Below are 19,066 nucleotides of genomic sequence, written 5' to 3' on the forward strand. Positions count from 1 at the left end.
AATTTGCTTTAATGTTCAGTTCAATTCTGAAACTCTTCTAAAAAACTAAACCCTTTCTGATATCATCTCTGGGAAGTTGAGCAAGCACGAGTAGCAGGCGCAACAACTCGATAAGATCACTAGTTGTTGTTGTTTTAACAGCATAGGTAGCCCTGTCAGTGTAGGTATATCACCGGTCGTCTTCGTCTAGCTCATCTAGGGGTAGGCCCAGGAAACATGCTGTTTCGACAGGTTGGGTCCAGAGGGAGAGGGGTGTTAGATGAGTCGGTTTCAGGGGGCATGTGAAGAGGTGGTTAGTGTCGTGCGGGGTACCTTCACATGCCGGACATGTGTTTGGTATGTCGGGGTCGATTCTGGATAAGTAGGAGTTTAACCTGCTACAGTATCCAGAACGTAATTGTGCCAGTGTTACACGAGTCTCACGGGGAAGCTGGAGCTCTTCGTCTGCAATAGGTGGTGGTTGGACTCCGATTACAGCATTCACAGGACGGGAGTTCATGACGGTGGTGACGGTCTCCCGGTGAATGTCGTTTATTGATTGTCTAAATACTCTCCGGTCCAGTAGGTTGCGGTCAGTTTTGTCCTGGATTTCGTCTAAGAGGTGTCTCCTGACGTGCCTAGGAGGCAGCTCAGGCTCAAGCAGGTGTCTGCAGGGGTGAAACCTGCGGTAACATCCCAGCAGGAACTGGTTGCTGAGCAGTTTGTTGTGCTCCGCTACTGGGAGCATTTGTGCCTCGTTATGTAGATGTTGAATGGGAGACATCAGGAGGCACCCGATCGCTGTCCGAATGGCGGTATTTTGACATGTCTGTAGCTTTGTCCACTGCGAATCACTAGTTCCAGGCGACCAGTCAGGCGCAGCATAGTTTAGAACCGGCCGGCCAATTGCCTTAAATGTCGAAAGCAACAGTTCTTTGTCTTTGCCCCAAGTGCTGCCGGCCAGCGATTTGAGGACCTTGTGACAGGGGGTATATATATGTTGAAAATTTCGAGCTCGGAATCGCCTGACCGGACAGCTATACCTTGACATTCTAAGGTGCTGTCCCTGCGGTCGATTCCTTCATCGATGAGACGATACTGTACTGTGTTGTGGACTATAAACGCTAGACCACCACCATTGTCTCGCTCGCGATCGTGTCTGTGCACGTTATAGCCATCCCTGGTGATCAGAGATGACCTAGCGTACAGCTTTGTTTCTTGGACTGTAGCTATTTTAATACTGTGCCGGCTCAAAAAGTCAACTATCTCGTCGACCTTACTCGAGAGTCCGTTGCAGTTAAATTGGAGAAGCTTAAAGCTTCTCGGTGAGGTCTGTGTACTTCGGGGGGGTGAGGGACGCGTAGTGTTGTCTACGTTGGACCTGCTGCGCAATCCACTGTGGTTGTTGCGGGCTGATGGTGGTGGGCGGCCGCGCCTCCTGGGGCGGTAGTGGGTGCAGAGCTCTGCAGCAGGGGGCGACGTAGGCAGTTGTCCACTCACGGGTGGTGCGCAGGCCGTAACATCTCTGAAAATGGCACCAGCTATTGCAAGAATTGCATTGGACTGATACCAGATTCCGAGGTATTACGGCCTGACACACGGAACAGACTGTGCGGGGGACCAGGAGCTGCTGGTTTGTCCCCGCACTGGGGTTGGAGCAGGAAGGAAGGGGATGGGCTAAGTCGGGGGAGTTGTGATACTCCGATAGGCTCCTTACCGTGGAGGTGTGGGTTTGTGTGGCGGTTGATGGTGTCGGCCTATCAGGGGGAGTAGTAGCCGTGCAGGCAACACGTGCCCACATACCGTGTGGACCACACCCTATGGGTCTTAAGGCCTGAACAGGTCTTAAGGTGGCTCCACCCGTTGCACTTGTTACACCTAACCGAGGTGGAGTTCGGGTGGAGCCGTTTGTGGCAGACGCAGCAATAGAATACTTCTGGTCCAGAGTTGGATTCAATTCCAGCCCTGAGGAGAAGCATTTGAAGCAGGATTGCTGCAAGGGTTTGCTCCTGTGACGTAAGGGGTGGGGTGATGTACGGTTCACTAGCCAGGGCTAGTATACTGGGGCGGCAGCCCTTGGTCGGGAAAAACCCGAGTCATTCCGGTAACGTAGAACCGGCTGCCATGGGAATGATAAGATCACTAGTTTTGCCATGCGCTGCCATGCCATGCGCTGAAGCTTGGTCATACCTGCTCGCACTGTCGATCCCTACTTCAATCCAGATATATTGAAATATACACCAAGTATAAAATCATAAATACTATTCATTTATTTTTATTTGTATGCGTTGGTATGCATGTATAAGTAATACAGTGTATGATAAAATTATGTTATTTATTTCTTTTTTTATAAGTTTATTTTCTGTAATTTAAAAATAAAAGAGATTGCAGATTTTACATATTTTACTTGTTTATGGCTGTTCGCTTATTTTAAATATGCCCAGCTAAAAGTTCTAATCATTCAAAACGTAAACAAAAACGAAGTATGAATAGGCATATGTATGCTGCAAATTAAATGTACAAATCTGTCATAGCAGATTAGATAAGGAAAAAAGTACACATACATACGTAGGTACATATTTAATAAAAATAAAAAAAAAAACGGAATGGACAGAAGCCGTGTAACAATATATAAAATACAACAAAAAATTTCAATATTGCATTACACATGGAATTCCAAGATTCATATGTATACGCGTAGGGGTATATTCCTCAAGCAAGCGTTTAAAATTTGTATAAACTTTATGTGGTCTTGCTTTTTTACTTGCTTTTTATCTACGTATATTAGCTTTTATCTATACATTTCGTAAGATACAAGCGTTTATCTGCCACTCCAATAGCAGACTCGCCCATTTTCGAACGCCAAATTGATGCGTGGATATGGTAAGAGTCTACCAATCTTCAATTGTTCGATGTTCGGTTCATCTTCGAAATACATGCACTGCTTTACGAAATTCATGAATATTTCATTCATGTGCGACGCTTTAGTGGGCAAAGTCTGCAGATTCTCGTTTCGATGCAGCTTACGCACAATTTGCTCACATATGCGCGTATTACAATCGACATCGAATAGTGGCACACCGAAATTGACGTCTAACAAAGTCCACTCCTCGGTGGTTGTCTCTTCGCTCGAAGTATCTGGACTATCCAAAATGGAGTTGGCTTGCGCATTGTTTGCTACAATACTGATTGGTATTTCCACAGAACTTTGTGATACCAATTCGGTTTTGTTATTCTGTGCAGCTGAATCAGCATCACATTTGGCCAACTCCGATGCCAGCAATTCGTTACAGTCCGCTGAAGTGAATACGTTTGAAGGTGAACCATTTTGTGGACTAACCGCAAAATAGTTTTCATCAGGACTCTTCAATTGTCTGGTATTGAGTGGCGAAGCACTCAGACGTGCAAAACTCGTAACTTCGGAGCCATCGCCTGGCGATAATAGATCCTGTGGTTGGGCCACAGTTGACACTTGTATAGGGGCAGTTGCTTGGCTAACCGCATTTGGCACAATTTCTTTTGAGCAACTGGTTTCTACGACCCCACCTGTTGGTTCAATCGTTGGTTTTACTTTGCTTTTGGGGTGTCTAAGGTGTACTTGCAACTCAAAAGACTCACACCCAATGTCGGGTACACCTGTATTTAGGAATGTTATAAAACCACAATTGTGCACCAAATCCATTTGACGTGCCAGCTGTTGCACGGCTTTATGATTGGCCCATTCCAGTTGGCGTGGATCTTTTCGATTGAATGGGAATGCTTCGTACCGCAGTTGGCCAGGCTGGCGGATGCCATAACCCTGCACCAAAATGCAGCCATTCTTCAACTGATCGTTGAGATTGCGGAAATTCTCGGAGTTCAAGACATATGAATCGGAATGTAGAATATTTACAAGCAACTTCCCGTAGCCAAGGAAAATGCGTGGAAGTGTTTTAAGTACAGTGCCGCGACAAAGGAAGATACTAGGTGGCCCGTAGCCTGTAAGTAAAGTATGAAGGAAATACGATAAAGTAGATTGAAAATAAATTTAAGTGTAATTTCAGCAAATACCTGTTATATGATTGTAGAATAGTTTTATCCACATATGCGAACTATCGGAGCTTCTGTAGAATTGCCCGAAAAATGGAATGCTGAAAACATGCGAAAGTGAGGCAGTCAAGGGAGTAGAAGATATAATGAATTTGTATTTCTTTTCGAGCACTCGATCGCGCGTTTTCTGATCCAAGCACTCCAAACATTCTAATCGTAGTAGATCCAAGCCTCCGGGCAACAGATGGCGAAGCGAACAAATAGTTGACCGTAAAATAACGGCGTGCGCAAAATAACGCGAAACGTCTCCCTCACCCTCGGCATCTAAGAGCGAAACTTTTTCCAACTCCGCCAGAAATGAGTCCATGCTTTCCTCAGACAATTTTCCCACTTCAAACATAGTGACTGCATGATTTTTCAAGCCGGGTGATAAATTACCCATCATCAGGAAGGCAGTTAGCGTTGAATCGAAAAGAAATCCAACACGTTTTCCTGTTTTTTCCGCCACAGTAGAAATCTTGCCTTCTTTGGCAGTTGTGGATACTTCTTTGATACTTAACTTTGTGGTACTCTCACTTAAATCGTCCAATTCAGAGCTGAGATCTTGCTCCTCGGAATTATTGTGTTCTCCACCACCGCTCTGCATCGCTTGCGGTGTTGGCGACGGCATATTGGCAAAGCTGAAATCACTGGTATTGCCATCAGATGAGAGATATCCAATAGAACTGCTATCCTTATCCTGTTGCTTTTCCTGTTGCTGTGCCAAAATTGGACTATATTGTGCTGCTTCAGCGCGTTCAGCCGTTGCCTCTGATGTAATGAAGTTGTTATAGTTGAGCGGAGTGATTTGTGGCGGTTCGCGAGCCATAGATTCTTCCAACTGATATTGCTCCCAACTGGTGTGGTACTTAGTCTCAGCGCTCGGGCTATTGCAGATGGGGTCTTTGCGGCGCGCAAAACCTAAACGACAAAAGAGCGATACTGCCTGCTTGACTGAATCCAAATCAACTTGCAACATTTGTGCCAATTCGGAAATAGTCATGTGCTCATCGGCACTAACAAAGATTTTATAAAGCAAATTCTCGAAGTAATCGCCACTGGTACGATTCATTACGAAGTTGCGTAGGGGCGGTATTCTGATGCGATCCTCGCCTGATATGGGTATATCTAAGTATATTAGCCCTTTGCGATACAGACTATGTACCACGCCATAGTCATATTTTCCTGCAGTTTGTGAGCCAAAATCGATTAGATCATCGATAAGGCTGCGTTCCGTTGTTGTTACATATCTAATGTCTGCTTCCAATACATAGCCTACCTCAATGCGCCACCACGGTGCAATGTGTATACGTACTGGAAAGCGAGGCAAGAAATCCAGTGGATTCGGTTTGGCACTAAAGAGCAGCGCACGTGTTGTATGCGTCTTCAGATTGCTTATCAGTGATAAATATTCATTACGTCCTATGCCCAGTACACGTAGACAATCGGCGGCGGTGAAATTTGGAAGGGTGTCGTACGACTTATCATTGCGTAGTAATTGACTCAACAAATCCAGATAATAGTTGAAGGGCGTTACGCGTAATCCTTTTGTTATAATATCAGCCAGATGATATGGGAACAGTAGCAGACCATTGATGCTTTTCTGCACAAGTAGTTCGTAGTAGCGCTGCTCATGGCGGAATACCTTAGATGTAAGATTACCTCGAAAACGCAACTGATTTTTTAGGCTGTAATTGAAAACATATTTTTCATAGTCACGTTGATTGTTGTGTAGCACCTGCTTCAGGTGTATCGGTACGGCAGCCCACGGAATGTTTTGACGAACGCAATTTCCAATATCTTCAACGACCTTCTCAGACGTCATTTTTCACTCCACTATCGCTTTTTAGTGTTTTTTCAGGTTGCGCACGTACGTAGCGGTATTTTTACATTTTATGCACTGCAATACGTGATCAATTTTCTTACACAAAGCTGGAAAATTATTTTTTAGTTTTTATTTACTTTATTAAATTTTGTTAGAGAAGCGAATCCAAAAAAAGAGACCATGTAAAATTGAAGTTTTCACTACACAGCTGACATATAGAGTTGTTTGTGTTGTTGCTGTCATTATTTTTTTATGTGGGAAGTGCTCAAAAAACAAGTCATGGTTGATAAGAAGGCGACTTATTAGAAGGTGACTTCGCTTGGCGTTGTTGATTGATTTGTTTCTCGATTTGCTGGTTTGGATGCCTAAGTACGCTGCAACTTTGTTATAGTCTTATTTAATTGTTTAAAAAGAGAATTGAGTTCAGGAGGAGGCGTTTTCCCAAATCACGCGTGAGATCCCTTTCCAATATGAAACAAACGAACAAAAAAAAAAAAGGAGGAGGAATTACATGTTTCTGAAAATTCAGGGAACGGTTTGGTAATACTATGATTTGTGAGATTTAAACTAAACAAACTAATAAAAACGAAGTGCTGCGTGGTAAATTGTGAAAGTACAAACTAATATAAAGCCTCTAAATTCAGTTGCTTGCACTTTACTCTGGTGTTCTATCAACCTTAAATTCACAAAATCCACAATACATGAAAATCATGGCGAATTGCATACAGAAGGTGACATCTTCCTAAAACCGTTACTTACTTTATCCCGATTTTAACAATTGTGGTGACAGGCACCTCAATAACACAAAACAAATAAACAGTTAAATTCCACAAATTACAATATTACCAAGCCATTCATAGAATTTTCAAAAATATGTAACTTCCACTCCTTTTGTTTGTTTTGAATTATTAAGGTGCCTGATGTCACACTTGTTAAAACCACGAAAATAAAGTAACGGCGTTGGGAAGATGCCACATTGTGTATTCAAATCGCCTTGATTCAGTTCAGTCTTCAATTCACCTTGGGTGATAAGATCTTTTTGGGGGAATTTTTATATTCGGGGAATTCAAAAGGTGTATATGCTGTGTTTTTCGTGAAATCATATAATTTCACAACAGTTGTAAAATTTTGTTATCTTTCGTAAAGAAAAATCAAACATGAAGACATTATATGTTTTACGGTGTTAAGAAATTATAGTTTCACAATACCTTGTGAATTGCCCAATCGTATTTGTTAAAAGTAATCGATTCATTTGACCAGGTTTTAGGTTAACAAAAACTTTATATGATTTAAAACTCTTATTAAACATTTTTACTGTACCGTCAAAGTTATATATATCTTATCGACTTTAAAGAACACTCCATATACGTGTACATCTTTTCTAGATATAAAAAGCAGATATATATATTTGTATATAACAAAGGTATGCTAATTACCAATAAATTGCACTCAAGTAAATACAAAGATCCATTTGAAATGCTAATCACAGTGATTATTCATAAATTATTTTACAGTAACAATTTGACTTTTTCTATTATCTTAGCATTATTATGTTAGCATTTTCATTTTTATGTTTGTGTTTGTTTTTTATAAAAAGGATTAAATTAAAAGAATTTTTGCAGTTTTAAATAAAGGAAAGTGTTTGTGGGAGCAAAACAAGTGAGGTCAGTGCTTATCGGCTCATGGAAATGGCGTTGTGTGGTTAACAAATTTTAAAAACTTTACGAAAAACTCCAAAATTTTAAGTTCTCAGCGGCCACAGAGAGTGGCGGACTTCAACTTTCAAACGGTGCCACTTTTACCCACAAAATCGGTTGTCCTCATTTCAAAGCCAATATAAAGCTTTTAATTGTATAGCCCTTGTCACAAAAAAATAAAATAAAGAACAAAATAAATAGTTCTCTATAGATACAAGGGATTTCATAAAAATTCTTAATAAAAGAAAAAGATCCCTTGATTATTTAAAATTTATCACTTACCATGCAACCCTGTTTGAATGATTTTTAGAATTTTTTGTCAGTTGTGGTAGCAACAAGGAGGCGATTTATTCAGCTCTTTTTCTTCCACAACTTTCTTAATATTGTAATATTAGAAAAAAGTAGGTTTTTAGAAGTGCAAATATATATTGAATTACTGAATCTATTTATTAACGATACAAATATTGAATACATATTGTACGGCAGTTGCGAAAGTTTTTAAATTGGCCAGCAAAAGTTGGCAAAATTTAGTGAAGACAGGAGCAATCGATTTTTTTTCATTGGCAGTTCCTCATAGCAGGAGCAGCATAGAACGTACCGAAAAAATATTGAAAGTGAAAACGCCTTTAGCGAACAATATCAACGCGATAAGTAAGGGCGAATCGGCCGAACTGGCAAAAGACGAAACTTATTTTATATTTGAAGTTAGTAAAGATAGACACAAATAACAAAGACTTGTGGTACAATAGAAGGGCTGGAAGTATAACGCCACTTCATGAACGCGGAGGAAGATACGCAACAAGCCATTGGCGACGAAACTTCGAGGTACATATGCGCTTAGACATATACATATATACTATAAATATTAATTGTTATGTTTTAACTTTGAAAATACTTCTTCCATGCCAATATACATAGCATTAATGAAGATTCGCCATCTGCTAGTCATAACACCTCTACACGCTCACCAAGCAATAATCAACAAGCACACGGGCGGCAGCAGCAACATCTGCAGTCGCTGCAACAAACGCGTACCACCAATCCAGATATGAAACGATCCGCCGTCAAGGAACTAATAGAACGTTATTTTTATCAACTACAGCGAGGATGTGGAAATCCAAAATGTTCGAATGAGAATTGTGCATCCAGTGGCCAGGTGGCTTCTATGAATCCAAATGAAATAGCCGCACGCGCTATTCAGCTTTTCTCACAAGATGCTAAACTATGCGATTTCTATAGTCAACCACCGAAGGTACCCCGCACCCAGAATGACTCACCATCGAGGTAAATGAACACACTGGAAATCAGCACAAACATATCTTTCACTTTTGGCTCTTTTGTTGTAACTGTTTCGTGGTGTTGCCTCTTCACCTTTTTTTGCATCCTTTGTTTTAGTTCACATTCAGCCAGTTCTGCGGCCACAACACCCAGCATACAAGACTCCGATATGCTTTCACCTAATGATAGTAGCACGAGTAGCACAAGTAGCACTACCAGCACTAGTAGCAGCAGCGGTAATAGCACCATCACTTCTGGCAGCGGCAGTGTGAACAGTCCCGCCAGCCAACGCAGTAATATAAGCAGTGGTGCTGGCGCCGGCCTTAGTAGCGGCGGTGGCGGTAGCGGTGGCAGTGGTGGCGGTGGAGGTGATGCCAATGTGGTTGCCGCCTCCTCATCTACCACTTCATTATCTTCACATAGCCGCGTCAACTCGAATAGGAGTATGGAGAATAATTGTGCCGCAGCGCCAGCTGACATGTGTCAACTGGACATACTCTGTAATGCAGCAGAAGCGGCAGAAATGGCTGTGGACAACAGCGATTTGCTGGCGGCTAACACGGATATGCCGGTGGAGGGTACCATGGATGCCAATGCGCCAGCAGTGAGATCTGCCTCGGGGCCACCCACACCCACATTCGCGCCTGTTCCCTACCTCAATGAGGCGCTGCTTGACGAATTGCTGGACGAATGCAAAAAGTTTAATACCTACGATCGATTATTGCACGCCATAAACGAAGTTTATCCGCACGTCGATAGGTTGAGTAAGAGTTTCCAAAGACCTGCGCTTCGTGTATTATCTACTCCACTGACTTCAAGTGCTACTACTTCTAAACTTCAAGAATTGCTTGGCAAATCACCAAACGATTTAAAGAAAGAAGATCTGCGCACGCTAGAAGGAGAAACTGATAAAGATGAAGACAGCACCTGCGTGTCGACCGAAGAAGATACATCAAGCAGAGAGCAACAGGCGCCACAAGTGTGCATCGATTGCGATGACGAACCAATGGATGAAGATGGTGCATCTGACGGCTTTGCATTTGTAGCAGCCGCGGCACGTGGCGCTGGTGACAACGAAGTATGCGTGCAGTCGAGCAGTAATGACACGTTGGTGGACTTGGAAAGTTTGCGACGGGTTAAAAAGAAATTATTTGCGTTGAACAACGCGAGCATTGGTGAGGCGCTGAATAGCAACATAATATTGTTGGCCGAGAGTATACGTTATGGTCGCGAAGCTGACTGGGAAAAGGTGCTGCACTGTTTGGTGATTTGTTTCGACATGGCTACAAATAGTAAGTGATGCTCAAGCTGCTTTAGCTATTAGCTTATGTGAATTTTCTGAAACCTTTTGCATGCCATTCATTTGACTTTAGTCCGGTGTATGAAAATTGAATAACTTCTCCTTGCAGCGTCCAACAGTTTCGCCGATTTGGAGTATCTGGAACGTTCGTTGCCTAAGCTTTGCCATGCTACACGGATATTGCCAGTTTCAGCTCAAGCGCGCTTAGCCCGTATCTGGGCCGCGCACTGCAAAGATCAGATGCAATCATTGGTGCAGTGCTGCCACCAATTGATCACCTTACAAGTGATACTCGACGAAGACACTGTACAGGAAAATACCGATGTCATTGCAGTAACGCGTGTGCTCAAGGCATGTTTTAAAACGTAGCGTTTTTTTGTTTTTCATTGTAAAATGAATATTTTTCTTGCTACTCAGATTGCTTTCTACGCCAATATCTTAGCCGGTGAGTTAGACACCACCTCTATAAATGATCATAGCCAATCGGCTAACACCATCGATGCTGATGCTTCTTCAAATACGGACACAAACAACGAGGATGATGATATATTTTTCTATGCTCAAGTACCTAAACCGCATTATCCGAAATTCGCTGAAGACAAACTAGAGAAAGAGTTGGGTTTATCAAGCATGGACTGTCGTGTGCCGTTGGTGCCATTTGAGGAATTCTACAATGAACCGCTAAGCGATGCAATACAAATGGATCGCGATTATTTATCATATAGAAATTTATCACTGAATCCCAGTGGTGAGGGTATGCATTTCTTTTTCTCTTTTTATATCTTGAAGTAATATATAATTTTTCTTTGTTGTTTGTTTAGACCTACATTTCTCCTTCATGCTCTATTCATTCATATTAACGCCCGCGACCAAAGTCATTGCACTTTACTACGATAGTCGTATACGCATGTACAGTGAGCGAAACTCATCGCTATATTCATTATTAAATTCATTCTCCGAAGGAAATGAGTCCAGACCTGACTTGAAGTTAAAAGTGCGGCGTGATAATATTATTGATGATGCACTCATTGGAGTAAATATGTTCTTAAAAATTGTTTTTATGCTATTTTTTGAATAAGTAATACTTTTTCTTAGCTTGAGTTGGTAGCTATGAGTAATCCAAAAGACTTAAAAAAGCAGTTAGTAGTTGAGTTCGTTGGCGAACAGGGTATTGACGAGGGTGGCGTTTCCAAAGAATTTTTTCAGCTGATAGTTGAAGAGATTTTCAATCCAGACTACGGCATGTTTGTGCATCAGGAGGATACCAATACGGTGTGGTGTGTAAAAAATTAATAAATTATTTATTTTAATTAAAAAACTACTTATTTTTTACATAATTGGTTAGAATTTGAATTTGAAATATCCGAAGCAAGTTTTTACTTCGTTTAATTACTTTTTGTTTCGCCTGGAATTTTATTTCATAATTAATTGCATCACTCTTCGTCTTTCAGGTTTAACTCTGCACCATTCGAAAATGAGGCGCAGTTCACGCTTATTGGCATTATTTTAGGTTTAGCTATTTACAATAACATCATACTGGCTGTGAATTTTCCCATGGTCGTCTATCGCAAACTGATGGGCGGGGTTGGCACATTCTACGATTTGAAATACTGGAATCCCACATTGTATCGGAGTTTAAAATCCATGCTCGACTACCAAGAGGCCGACATGGAGGAAGTTTTTATGCAAACTTTTAAAATTAGCTATAATGACGTCTTCGGTGAGGTAGTTGAACATGAATTGAAATCCGGTGGTGGCGACGTAGTGGTGGGTCAACACAATAAGCAGGAATTCGTTGATATGTACAGCGATTATTTACTCAACAAGAGTATCGAACGACAATTTAGGGCTTTCAAGAAAGGTTTCGAAATGGTAACAGATGAGTCGCCGCTCAAATTGCTCTTTCGCCCAGAGGAAATCGAATTGCTCGTCTGCGGTAGTAGAGTAAGTTGAAAATGATGCTCATTTTTGTACAATGGAATAATTTTCTGAATCCTGTAGAAATTCGATTTTGTTGAACTGGAAAAATCCACCGAATACGAGGGTGGCTACACTAAGGACTCACAAGTAATCAAAGACTTTTGGGATGTTGTACACTCGATGCCCGAAGAGTCCAAACGCAAGTTGCTTGAATTCACCACTGGTTCGGATCGCGTGCCTGTTGGCGGGCTAAGTCGCCTCAAGCTGCTAATCACACGACACGGTCCCGACAGCGATCGTCTGCCCACCTCGCACACATGCTTTAATGTATTATTGCTGCCAGAGTACAGCAATCGAGAGAAGTTGGAGGAACGTTTACTAAAAGCGATTAACTATTCAAAAGGATTTGGCATGTTGTAAACTGTTGCTTGCTCATATGAATTCCCATATCCATGAGCATCGAATGGCATCAGACGAAGCAGCCGAGCCGAAATGGCGGTGTGACAGTTTGTGTAATACGCAATCGCAACGAATGCTAATTCACTTTTTTACATTCTCGTTTTTTTGAGTCTTTCTTTTTGAGAAAATGTTTTAAAAAATAATTGATTTATGATGACTGCAATAGCTGCTGAAGACTCGGCTTTATTTCAGGTGTATATTTTTTTGAACATACAATATATGCATACATACACACATACATATGCGTAGAAAAAAAAGACATACCTGAAGCAGAAGCAAGCAGTGAAGTTTTAAAAATAATCCTGAAGCTTCCTAATAAGTTTGCGCAGGTAGAAAAAAGCGTTGAAAAATTAACTCTTAATCTTTTAATTCCAGTTAAATAATTTACATAAATAATTATATTTATTTATTTTTTGCAATTTTTTCAATGCTACATTGAGTACATAAAACGGGATACATAAATAATTTATAAAAAATAACAATAGGAGTGCCACCAATACCATTTCACTCTCCACTGCGACGTATTCATAATGACCAGAACAACAACTTTTTTATTTTCGTTTGTATATGTACATATAAAGGAAAGTTATTTTTTTAAATCGACTGCTTTTGAATTTTTTTTTAATTGCTCTTTTTCTAGAAAACTTGTAAAAATTTGTATGCAAATAAAAATAAATGCTATTAATTGCATATACAGAACAAAAAAAAAAAAACAATACTTCGAGAACCTTTTGGCCAAATAGAATTGCAAAATACGTAAACAAAGTGAAATAAAAACAAGAGCTCCGTTAATATATCAAAAAAAAGATGGAAAAACTATTGGGGAGAAATATTCAGCCCTATCATAGAATCCAGTGTAGAAAACCTTCGAATAAACGAAAAAATTGTAATCGTGGATTAAATGTGAACACGTAAAAAGTGCTGCCAAACTCAAATGTCAAATTTTGATATTTCTACAACAGCTGGTTCAATGTAAACAAAAAAATTTCGCACAGTTTTTTGTCAAGTCAGCTGAATTTCCAAATTAAAATGTATTCGTTGACATGTGCGCTTGTGTTAATGGAGGAGGAAGTGAAGTGAGAGCATCAAACGGAGTCTCAGAATTGAGCGAAAAATATTGAGAGATGCAAGCAACCCTCTCGATTGGACGAACATGTCCGGCAGGTGAAGGCACCCCGCACGACACTAACTACCTTTTCACATACCCACTCTCCCTCTGGACCCAACCTGTTAAATACAGCATGTTTCCTGGGGCTAGACGAAGACGACCGGTGTTACTGCTACAACAACAACAACATATGGACGAACCAATGTAATTGTAATTGTTAAAGAAAAAGTTTACTTAAATACGATTCAAAACAGGTTTATCAAAAATTACGGGATAGTCACTCCTTGTCAGTTTGTTGTTGCATCAGCTCGCGCATCGCTGCGTAGAGCGATGAATCCAATAGCCGTCATCGTCAAACTTCTACCGGTACACCCAGGCTGATTCGGGACTGAAGCTACAATTAGTGCCATAACGCCATAGCCGCAACATTGCAGCATTTGTTGATTAGTCATGCCGTATCCATAAACAATTAATATTGAAGTAGAATTAATGACTACATTTGCATTTTGTTATTAATTTTTTATCGTTCATTTCTAATATTCAAATTTTTCTCCCAAATATTAAAACAAATGTAAAGTCTTTCACAGCTGCTTACGGTTACGAGGAAAAACCAATACATACATACATTCGGCTACGGTTATGGTTATGGCGTGGTTGGTTCGACAGGTTGGGTCTAGAGGGAGCGGGGTGTTAGATGAGTGGGTTCAGTGGGGCATGTGAAGCGTTCATTCCCATGGCAGTCGGTTCTACGCTACCGGAATGACTAGGAGTTTTCCCGACCAAGGGCTGCCGCCTAAGTAAACTAGCGGGTCCTTTAATCGTTTACAGTGATACCCAGATCAGAACAGCTGATTGCTATGGTTACGGTTACGATTGCGGTACGGTACCACTAATTACAGCTTAAGTGGGTATGCGAAGTGTTGGTTAGAGGCATGTGGGATATTTTATAATGCTGGACAAATATTAAGTAAGTTGGGGTCAAAATTATTGCTACAGCATTTATAACGCAATCAATTATTTTTTTAGCGTTAATTTTTTGATCACTCAAGTGAATCGATTTATTCGATTCTATGTTGTCCACTTATTAACTTTTATATATATTGGAGATTTGTTTTCATGTATATCTTACATTTTTTCTTGATACGTTAGATACTAAAATAGGTACTTTGCGGTTAACTCTTGCATCTCAAGTAATTAAGTGAAAAATATTGGGTCTAAAGTAAGTAACGAGCTCCTCCTCCTATTTATAGTGGATATCTTGATGTTGTTTCACAAATAGAGAGACCTAGGGTATGTTCAACAATGCATTATAATGCGCAACATACCATTTCAGAGTGAGCAGTGCGTTCAAAAATGCAAATATGGCAGTATTGCAAATGCAACGCGTTTTAAACGTCATTTTTGTATCAAAAGTCGTGCATTATTTGCAGCAAAAATTTTCACACTGCCAATAAATACGCTAGTACAATGTCTGATGAAAAGTGGGTATTTAATTATTTATTTTAGCTTTTAATACAAAAATTGATGAATACGATATTTAAACTTTATTTTATTATAGGAGGAAAAAGAGAGTGCTCTTGGCTAAGGTCGTAGATGAAGTAAAAAAAGTTAATAAAGATTTAAAAATAGATAGAAACATCGCCCAGCGAAAATTTTCTAATTTACTCATCACATATAAGCGAATAAAAAAAAGAAACAATACATCCGGTAGAGAATCAACATCATGGCTTCACTACGAAGACTTTGATGAGGTGTATGGTACCAAAATTTACAAAGTTCAGTTGAGCTGCCGATGTCGATATTAACGGAACCTAATGATGTTGAGCCATCAAATTCTCCACAAACTTCAAGTCGTACAACCGCACAGTCTCGAAAAACTGCAAATAGCGAAATTCGAAAATGAGAATAAAATATATCCTCGGGAAACGATTTTATTGTTTCAAGGAGACTTATATTTGGGTATTTTCCGTTTTGATATTAAACTTTTGACAAGATATGTCCTTCTTTTAAGCTTTCCACGGTTTTTTTTTTCTAAAATTTAATAAAAGACTATCGGGTTTTTCCTTACATACATCGTCCATGACCAAACTTAGTAACAATTCCATTTTACTGCACAGCGCGTTCATAAATGCAACAAATCTATTTGCAATTTTTCAACAAATCTATCAGTTGCATGAATTGTCACATTGACAGTGCTGCCAGCGCTGCAAGTACTGCGCATTATAATGCGTTTCTGAACATAGCCCTACAGTTTAAGCCGATTCCGAGTGGCAAATGGGTTTTATGTAGATTTGCGGACTTAACAATCGACTTTCCATAGGAACTGGATGGCTTGGTTCTAGGGCTTATTGGCTATAAACTAGTGCCGTTAATTATTTATTACTTTAAGGTACGACTTTTTTTCCAAATGCCGTTAGGTTCACTCCAATTTATCTCTTATCGAGGTAGGGCTTTTAAAAATGTCTTAATACGCCAAAATCTAAGCACCACGCAGATATCAAACAGTGATTCTTTTATTCCTATATGGAACATAGAGCCTGAACAAATTGCTTCTACTGGCCCCGATTTAGCTCCAGTAATTTAATTTCGTTCCATGTTTTATTCGTATTCTACATCTCCGTCTCTATCATCCCTCTCCATATGTTTGACGGCCTTCCTCCGCGGCGGCTGCCTTGCGGGTTTCACTTAACTGCATTTTTGGTGATGTCGTTGTTTGAACTGCGTAAGGAGAGGCTAAGCCAGTTCCACTTACGTTTAGTGATTCCAATTTCAATCGTTTTTTGCTTTGTGGCTCGCCAGAGCGTAGTGTTTTTAATTGTATTTCGCCACAATACGTGCATCAGTATTTTATTAGGTTCCTGGCTAAGTTTCTTGTCGGTGTGTGCTATTCACACCAGGTTAATATGATATTTATAAATATTACATTCAAGTTTTCTCTGTGCATTTTTTTCATCATCTGGCATCATTGCAGGAACAGCTGATAGTATTGCCTGTGTTGTCTCCCTCACATAATTTCCCTATTCCAAATCAAAAATCAAAAAACAAAATTTTTGTTTATTCTTATCGCTGGGAGCAGTTTTTGTTGGAGCAAGTTTAGCTGAAGCTTCTTCTTGTGCGTTTTGTTCTCATTGGCACACTCGCCTTCGCTGAAAAATATTGTCACTGTTGATTGTAGATATGTTGTGTTTTTGATAGTCTTAAAGGAAGCTGAATGCTTCTTGGCTAGCAGACGCAAATACGTTCCCGAATGCGTTGGTCGTATGGTACTCAGTCTGAAAAGTTCAACAAATTCTGTGTAGTAATTTTCGAGTAGTGTTCATAAAATTGTATCAAAAGCGAATGTGTTGCCCAGTGTTAGTTTTTAAGTGAAAACAAATTCAAATAAGTTGAAAAGTTAACTCAAATAATGAAAATAGTAGAAAAACAAATGTTCAGCTGTACGCTGGTGCTTCTGCTTAGTGTATGGTCCTGTTGCACTTGGACACCAGCGAACGCAACGACGACTGATGCGCCCAACGAAGACGAGGAAGGAGGTCAGTAGCTGCAAAGTGTTTTGTGATTTATATTAAATTTTTTTGAATTCAGTTGGATTTCATATGTGTATGCCAACAAAAACAATGAGATCACTCTGCTATTTCTATTGCAATGCTTGTTCATATTTTGCCCCCATTTCGTAGCTTTCGGGTTGCGCTGTCTCTTCCAGCGCAATCAGTCGTTGATTGTTAATGCACCACAAAAGCAATGCATCCTGCTCTTCGGCGTATCGCATTGCGCTCTTCAGTGTCTAATGCACACATACGCACGCACTTTTTGTTTTTTTTTGTCTTTGTAATTATGCTTTTTGCTTATCTTTTTATTGCTGTTGTTAAGTACTTATGCCCGATATGCTTTTTTATTTATCTCCACGTTCTTTAAGCACATATGTGAACTCTTTCTCTTTGGGAATGACTTTCTTTCAAACACTCCAACATGTGTGTGTATGAATATAAACAAATTAAGCAGATGGCTAATATTTTTTTTCTGTTCCCATTACCGGTTTGCGGGTTCAAGTTAGCGAACACAGTTTTGATTGTTCTAGTAAGTAATCAGTAAGAATTATTTCAACGAAGATCATATTCAGGGATGCTGAAGCTTCCAAAGTCATTTACTCCAACAGGCTAATGTTAAAAAATTTGTGTCTGACAGGAGTAGCGTTGGTTGGTTGGTAGAGGTGCTGTCTAAGTGATACACCCTAGACTCAATTAGCACAAAAGGTTACATTTTGCTATACTACTAGTAGAACCACTGCCGTTATTCAGTCAAATCATCTTGTTTTGACTATAAATCCGCCTATGCCATCTATTTTCATTCCTGCAATTTCTACCAAGTTGTTCATTGGAAATTTCCCCAGCATTTTATGTCGTGGAACACCCAGACTTGTGCACTCACACAGATAGTGGAAGACTGTCTCTCTAGAATCCTCTTGATTGCTACATCTACATCTATTATTATATGGGCACCCCATCTTCCTAGCATGGTCTCCGATTGGCCGATGGCCGGTTATTGTTGACGTAATTCTAAAGAAGTTTGTTCTTGGCTTTCGTATCAGCTCGTCAGTTCTGAACTTGTTGTACTCTGGCCACGTTTCCTCGTTAGTCACGAGGGTCTTCAGCCTGTCCATCATCAACCTCATCTTCTCTTATAATTGGTAAATAGGGATAGTGATCCCACTATTGAAACCTGTAAACCCGCGAACCAAAGTGAGTATTATCGCCCGCAAACTCTCCTTTCCCAAGTAGTGGCGACGCTTATGACCCTCCTACTCCGTTATTTACGAAACACATGCCCTCAGCTGCACATGAGCATGGTTTCCGTAAAGTGCGCAGTACCACCATTACACTTAACGCCATGACCACGTAGATAAATCGCCGTCTTCGAACAAAATCGCTCTTGCGAAAGGACTGCTCTAGTACTATAGAGTATGAATAGCGTAGCGACGGGAGTGGCGCCTGTTGGCTTTTGATTCAGTTAGCCTTTCCACGCTACTAGATGATATTCAATAGACGATCTTCCAGCCGTGACTGAAGTGGCGGTCTGCAAGTTATCTGTGTGGGCGTCACTCGTCAGTAATATTTCAGAATCAAAACTTAAAATTCAAAGTTGCTTTTCAATTTCTAAATCTCGAAGCTTGCTCAACCACCAGAGGGAGTTTCATTGATGTTATACTCTGACGATTGCTTGATAATGGCATCCGGCAATGACATCGATGGCTTGTGTTCAAAAGTGAGCTACTATCTCTCCAGCATTTCCCGCTTATTCAACTTTCCTCCACTATATCCATTGCGACCCTATGTGCCACCTGGATGAAGGGTGACATGTCAATACCAACTGTCCAAGCTATTGGGAGTCACCGTTTCCACGACAATCGGTTCTACGTAACCGGAATGACCCGG

General features: G+C 40.4%; 4 protein-coding genes across 5 annotated transcripts in view; 3 read left to right on the forward strand and 1 right to left on the reverse strand.

Annotated features, from left to right (window-relative positions):
• Window positions 1-2,229: 2,229 nt before the first annotated feature.
• On the reverse strand, window positions 2,230-6,123 carry LOC128861001 (protein FAM91A1). Its single transcript, XM_054098847.1, has 3 exons — window positions 6,010-6,123; window positions 4,030-5,947; window positions 2,230-3,957 (listed from the first exon to the last, which is right to left on the reverse strand). Exons 2-3 carry the CDS (start codon window positions 5,870-5,872, stop codon window positions 2,801-2,803), a joined length of 3,000 nt encoding a protein of 999 aa, XP_053954822.1. The 5' UTR covers window positions 5,873-5,947; window positions 6,010-6,123; the 3' UTR covers window positions 2,230-2,800.
• A 1,752-nt stretch (window positions 6,124-7,875) lies between these two features.
• LOC128861003 (ubiquitin-protein ligase E3A) lies at window positions 7,876-12,758 on the forward strand. Of its 2 annotated transcripts, none has more exons than XM_054098848.1 (9): window positions 7,876-8,394; window positions 8,488-8,853; window positions 8,965-10,139; window positions 10,257-10,498; window positions 10,565-10,901; window positions 10,969-11,180; window positions 11,243-11,424; window positions 11,599-12,091; window positions 12,149-12,758. In XM_054098848.1, the coding sequence occupies exons 1-9, from the start codon at window positions 8,345-8,347 to the stop codon at window positions 12,485-12,487; spliced, it is 3,396 nt and encodes a 1,131-aa protein (XP_053954823.1). In that variant the 5' UTR covers window positions 7,876-8,344; the 3' UTR covers window positions 12,488-12,758. The 2 variants fall into 2 exon arrangements, with proteins under 2 accessions (XP_053954823.1, XP_053954824.1); XM_054098849.1 differs by having other exon boundaries at window positions 10,565-10,895.
• A 556-nt stretch (window positions 12,759-13,314) lies between these two features.
• On the forward strand, window positions 13,315-14,594 carry LOC128861004 (uncharacterized). Its single transcript, XM_054098850.1, has 2 exons — window positions 13,315-13,838; window positions 13,889-14,594. The coding sequence occupies exons 1-2, from the start codon at window positions 13,651-13,653 to the stop codon at window positions 14,013-14,015; spliced, it is 315 nt and encodes a 104-aa protein (XP_053954825.1). The 5' UTR covers window positions 13,315-13,650; the 3' UTR covers window positions 14,016-14,594.
• A 2,089-nt stretch (window positions 14,595-16,683) lies between these two features.
• Window positions 16,684-19,066, forward strand: part of LOC128861005 (procollagen-lysine,2-oxoglutarate 5-dioxygenase) — a 41,255-nt gene continuing 38,872 nt past the window's right edge. Inside the window, exon 1 of the mRNA XM_054098851.1 lies at window positions 16,684-17,167. Within this exon, the coding sequence (XP_053954826.1) occupies window positions 17,041-17,167 (127 nt within the window). The 5' untranslated portion in view covers window positions 16,684-17,040. The remainder of the gene's footprint in view (window positions 17,168-19,066) is intronic.

Source organism: Anastrepha ludens, chromosome 4 (genome assembly GCF_028408465.1).
Source record: "Anastrepha ludens isolate Willacy chromosome 4, idAnaLude1.1, whole genome shotgun sequence".
Taxonomy (NCBI): Eukaryota; Metazoa; Arthropoda; class Insecta; order Diptera; family Tephritidae; genus Anastrepha; species Anastrepha ludens.